This window comes from Acyrthosiphon pisum, chromosome A1 (assembly GCF_005508785.2).
Source record: "Acyrthosiphon pisum isolate AL4f chromosome A1, pea_aphid_22Mar2018_4r6ur, whole genome shotgun sequence".
Lineage (NCBI taxonomy): Eukaryota > Metazoa > Arthropoda > Insecta > Hemiptera > Aphididae > Acyrthosiphon > Acyrthosiphon pisum.
The window spans coordinates 56,640,628-56,646,801 of NC_042494.1; the positions used below are offsets into that span (position 1 = coordinate 56,640,628).

Sequence of the window (6,174 nt, forward strand, 5' to 3'; positions counted from 1 at the left end):
TTTATTTTAGTTTTTGTCGATTTATATTTAATAGTATGAAAATTTTTTTTAGTAAAAAGCTTGAATATTTACAATATTCCTAGTATTCTTGTAAGTTGTATATCTTATATCCTATCGATAATATTTGGTTATAATTTTTCTTCACAAGGTTTTAAAGCACATATTTTTACAACATTTATCAGAATCACGAACATTTGCAAATTATTTTGTAATTATAAATGTACTACATTTTTAATATTCACACCTAAGGTTTTAAAATATAATACAAGATTTCTTATAATTTTTATTACTGGACATAAATAAAAAAGTTTATCGTAAAGCCAAAATGCCACATAATTTTATAATGAGCGATTAAAGTTTAAATTTTAATAACATTCGATGTTCAAACAATATTGTATTTAATAACGATTTATCCTCTAAATTTTTTTGCTATTTTGTGATTATTCAAATTCTACAATTAGTAAAAAGTTGAAACATTCCACTATTAATTGAATTATCATTTTCTGTAAATAATAAAAATTTTCAAAATATTTAGATTAATTTTAAGCCATTGAAATGTTTGAATTGTTTTAGATATTTTTAGGCTGTGTAGAAAAACTTGAAAATGTAATAGATACATTGTCCACTTAAGTTCTTCTTTAGCAATTTAAAAATACAAAGGCGCAATTTTTTTTCTCGTGTTTGAAGTTTTAATGTTGACAAAATATCAAACATTTCCAAATTATTTTGTAGTTAAACAAATGCAAAGTTCCTTATAAGTTTTTCTTACCGAAACCTAAAAACCCCAAATTTCAAATAATTATAATATTATATATATTATAGTATGTAATATGTATAGTGTAGGTATACTGATAATACTATCATCATATTTTGTTCTTGAAAATTAGAAAAATGAACTAAAAACTCCCTAAATATAAACCTTAGGATTGCTCTTGAGAAACTAATTCATCAGTCTAATACAATTTAAAATAATGGTCCTTTAACCATCAATATCAATACATATTTATATAATTTTTACAGAGAAAACTTAAAAATTATTTTTAATTTAATTTGTAGCTTATGGGTTGTTGCTTATAGAATTATAAATTAAAATATTGTTTGTGGTTTATAATTGATTATATATGGTAACAAATTTCTAATCAAGTTGAAGAAATGAAGACTATAAAATAAAAAAAACTATGAACGGAATAAGAAAGTACTCAAGGGCCGTCAGTTTGTAAGCGGTCCGGTAATGTACGGAAAACCTTGGAAATTCTCCAATCCGGCCCTGCTGTTGGCATTACATAGGATTATATGAATAAACATTCCTACATCAGGCAAAATAATATAATAAATACGTATGAATTCTGGAATATTACACTTGTATAGGTCAAAACTAGATCAGTCCATCGCCTGTTCAATTAAATAATGTAATATATTTAATTAATACTTATATTGGTGGTTCACCCAATAATTATGTTAGTATTTAAGTACCTAATTTAAATGGAAGATTTAAATGTAAATAAAAAAAAAAACAATGCAATACAATATAATATAATATCCTTATATTATATTTAAATATAAAATAATCAAAATTTCATACAGAATTCAATTAAACACTTCAAGACTCAAGTCAATGTACAAATTCATTAATTTAATAAACCAAAATAATAAATTAAATTGCACAAAAAAATATAGGTAATACATACATTTTTAAAACCATTTAATTACTGATGTCAGGTTGCATGAAAAATGTATTCATTTAATGGTTCAATAAAATTTAATGGGCCACCAAATCATGTTTAAAAGACCTTTAGCTCACTATTTGATATTCTATGAATGATTCGTTAAATGTTTGGTGATTGACTCATAGGCACAACTAGGGAGGAGGGGCTTTAGAGGCTAAGCCCTCCCAAATATTTCTTAAATGTTGTTTTAAGCGTAATCAAAATATTATTATTAAAGTAGGGATTTAGTCCCCCCCCAAATCTCAAACAATATATGCGCCTATGGTGATTGTTCATGCAACTCGGTATTATAATTATAAACAATGTATAGTTCTTTAAAACTTTAAAAATGTTAAAATGTCTTGATAACTAAATGATGCTTGATATCATGTAGGTATAAAATTTGATTTTGACAATATCATAAAAATTAATGTACAAAGCATGATGATAAATTCTTTGCATTTTAACAACCAACTATGATTAATTATAACCAATAATATGTACATATTAATCTTAATAGTTTTTGTTAAACCCTGGACTAAAGAATATTAATTTACACACAAAAAGTTTTTTTCAATTATTAGTCTCTTATAAACACATTTTAATAATATGTCGAGAAAAATGATAATAATTCTTTATTGATATTTAATAATCATATTTTATTAGAAATATTATTTATTCTCAACCTAATAGTTTTAATACATTGACTTGTAAGGAATTTGTGTAGGGGATTTTTCGGTAAAAAATCTTTTCAACGTATATACTTGCACAATGGCGACTAATAATATTGCAATAGTTTCTGTAGCTGACCATAACGCTACATGGTGATTCAGATCTTCAGCACGTTTACGACTTTGAGCCTCTTTTAATCTATGATGAGTTTGATAGTCAATAATTTTGTTTAAATATTCATGAATATCTTGAGACGTTGTTTCCATCTAAAACAACATAATGAAATATTTATATTCTAAGTTGGATACGATACTTCAATCAATAATGAGTATTAAAATATACCTGAGTCATAACAGTCACTTGCTCTCCTATACCGGGTAGCGGGTCTTCCTCGCCAACTTGTAAGTCCATGTACACGAGCTTGTGCGAGAATGTTGAGAACTCATTACTAAAACAAATGGCATATGGTCCACTAACTGCTGCTACAAAAGTATGGCTGTCGAATTGCGATTTCACTTGTCTGTATAAAATTTCTTTGGTCGGGGACTCGATTATCACGTCGACATCATATTGACCACCAGTGACGACCTGCAATTGAAACACAACACACAGTTAATCATACAATTAATGTATCGCTAAACTATATCCACCGTACTTGGTACTCCAGCGTGGTGGACGTATTTTTCTGTATGTTTTCGTAGTAACAGTCCTTTGCTTTGTCCTGGAGTTCAAAAGTCAACTCGATCGATTTCACCAAACAGATGCAGTACGACAAAAATAGAAGTCCGATCAGTGAGTTCATATTCGACGGTATCATTTTGACTGTTGTAGTATAGTCGTAAAGAGGCGAAACATTTAAGCTGTTCACAGCTCGAATAACTTGATGTCAACTGTCAAGTTTTATATTGTTTTATAATTGTATATTAAAATGCAATGTTCTATTTATCTGTTCAAACTTTGAAATTAAAAACCTTCGGGGAGCACAATGCTGATAATTGTTACGCTACTGATAATGTGCAAACGAATCGTTGACGTCATTGATTGCTTACGTGTTCTTTGATTGGCGGTAGCCGGGTAGCGTTGCGGCGAGAACAGAGTGATAACACATCAGTAATATTATATAGGTATGATAAAAACATATTTTCGTGACCGTGGTTACGGACCACCATAGACCTATTAAGTTAATATATCTATGTACATGCTATTGTTCAATGATGCTATGTACGGGTCTATCTATTTTCTATGGTACGGATCACGGGTTAAGATATATCTTAAACCGTGGTACGGATATTCTATGTACAGGACGTCGAATCACTGGAAAAAAAAAAACAATAAAATATTATAATATTGTAGGTATTTAAAATATATTTGAATTAGGTAAAAGTCATTTGATTCTTGATACACAACACGGTTAGCCGTTAGGTTAGGTTTCAAACAAGTGAGCTACATTTGAAATTTGAAGTCCCTGGTGTTCGACATCCGGGAGAATTTAGGTATTTAGGAATAGATTTTTTTGATGAGAAAAAAAAAAGGTCTAAGCTTCAAAGAATAATTATTTATTGTTTCTTCATAATAATAATAATAATAATAATAGTGTAATATTTTAATAATACAAGAGATAAAGTAAAAAAAAAATGTTTGAAGTACTTGCGCGTCTTCAAAGCTCCGAGGTAATCTTCAATAAATATTATCCAATTATTTATTACGCGATCGACCGATAATGGTAAAATTAATTTTTATGACGATCGACCTATATTCCTACAAAGATAGGACCCGTCATCGTGATCGACTGGTTGGCGCCCCGTGCTATAGAAGATAATATATTATAATATTTTTCTAACATCTACTTCTAAGGCTGTGATTTGAATATAAATTTTATCTTAAAAAACTTTAAATGGAATAACTGTTGGTATAAATTATTATGATTGAAGTATTTGAAAGATTCACTGAAAAATTCTAATCGTTTCGTCAGGCAAACGGTATACCGTGTGGCGTGTGTCCTCAAGAACAGGGTACACTGAATAATTAAATTACCCATATTAGGAACCTACTTAGTCCACTATACCTAGATACTTTTTGAATTTAGTTTGCCGAACACGAAACTAGACTATTGGATCATCAATTTCCTGTAGACAGAATTCTAAAATATGTACGTCTATTATACTTATACTCTACTTAATAGAGTGCACCCAGTTTTCGCGGACACACAGTATATATATTATATTAATATATTTACATATATTATTATCATTTATCGTACCTATATCATAAAAGATTTGATATTTTTTAATGTAATCAAATAGTAAATACTAGTTACTAGGTATACCTACCTAACAAATAGTAAATACTAGTTACTAGGTATACCTACCTAACTTATCATCGATAAGTTGTTTATAGTATTTGATGTAACTCAGCTACTCAGCTTTAGTGGAGTTGTCTGTGATGTTGGATTGTTGTGTAAACTAGGTATGTCAATCCTGAATTCGCGAACAAGTAAAAAATTAAAACATCTTTCGATGGTACTCTGAATTCTGATTAAATAATTACTGAATAAATATTAATAAATACTTGTTATCGGTACACACACAAGTGAAAGTGAAATAAATATTTCGTGACTCGGGACTCCACTACGTTACCTACATAGTACGTAATTGTACTGACAACTCAGTGACAACTGACAAGTTACGTCGATTTCTGGTGTTTTTCAAACATCCTAATGACCCTATGTCCCAATCGCTATAAGCACCCTTCCATCAGTTCATCTGCAGGGACATTTCCTATTATTATTATTATTATTATTATTATTATTATTAGAAGCGCGATAGGAAATCTATGCCCTCCGTTATTAGGGGACCTCGAGGCTCGAATTTAATGTGGAACCTTTTATTTTAGTTTGTTATAGGTTTTTGCCGTATGAAAAATAATACAGATACACCTGAAGTTATTTATCAAGATGAAAAAATTTAAATGTGCATTTGGAATTTGTGATAGTTTAGTAATTATAGTTCTTTTTTTTACTGTTTTCGCATTTTTATTGCTTTTTTGCAATTATCCCAGTTGTGGAATTTCAATATATTATAAGTTTTATGTGCCATGTAATAGGTAGTAAACATTTTTAATTCAATTAACTTGTTGCATATTCAGCATTTATATTGTATACTAAACGTTTATATTAATAATAATAATCATAAGTATCATATTACGATTGGTGAGGATTGTCCATCGGTCATTAGCAAGTAGACAATTTTAATATACGTCATTACGATTTATACTTTGGACAATAAAAGACTATAATATACGTTTGTGTCATTATCCATATTAACAATACACAACAAATTGGCGACGAAGATAACAATAGTTTAATTGTAATCATATTGCTTTAGAAGGTTTAAGTGTTAAGTGTATTGAGTATTCATACTAATACAAAATGACACCTCCAAAGACTCATTCTATAATGAACTTCAATCAAGTTATTGGGTCACCAGGAACATTTGAAATAGGTATGGATATTACAATTTTCGAGTCAAAATTAACAAATTTTTTTTTGGCCAATTCAATCGAAAACAACATACAAAAAAGAGCAATATTACTGTCATCGGTCAGTGAGGAAATTCATAAAGTGCTTTTTAGTTTATGTGTTCCTAGCACGCCTAACGATATTGAGTATGATACTCTTATGAAAATGTTAGACAAGTATTTCAAACCAATTAAGTCCTACTTTGCGGCCAGGTATAACTTTTATTAGGCTAAACAAAGACAGGACGAATCTGTGTGCTAATGGGGTGCACGTATTAAG

General features: G+C 29.1%; 1 protein-coding gene across 1 annotated transcript; it reads right to left on the bottom strand.

Moving 5' to 3' along the window:
* Positions 1-1,522: 1,522 nt before the first annotated feature.
* LOC100162501 (transmembrane emp24 domain-containing protein 3) lies at positions 1,523-3,378 on the bottom strand. Its single transcript, XM_001943151.5, has 3 exons — positions 3,034-3,378; positions 2,721-2,966; positions 1,523-2,644 (listed from the first exon to the last, which is right to left on the bottom strand). The coding sequence occupies exons 1-3, from the start codon at positions 3,193-3,195 to the stop codon at positions 2,402-2,404; spliced, it is 651 nt and encodes a 216-aa protein (XP_001943186.1). The 5' UTR covers positions 3,196-3,378; the 3' UTR covers positions 1,523-2,401.
* Between the last annotated feature and the right edge of the window lie 2,796 nt (positions 3,379-6,174).

Bases quoted from the DNA above. Each gene is read 5' to 3' on its own strand.
- LOC100162501 (XM_001943151.5), bottom strand. From the start codon at position 3,195: ATGATACCGTCGAATATGAACTCACTGATCGGACTTCTATTTTTGTCG. The intron at 2,967-3,033 runs GTACGGTGGATA...TTTCAATTGCAG, and splicing joins CCACCACGCTGGAGTACCAA to GTCGTCACTGGTGGTCAATA. The intron at 2,645-2,720 runs GTATATTTTAAT...ATGTTGTTTTAG, and splicing joins AAGTGACTGTTATGACTCAG to ATGGAAACAACGTCTCAAGA.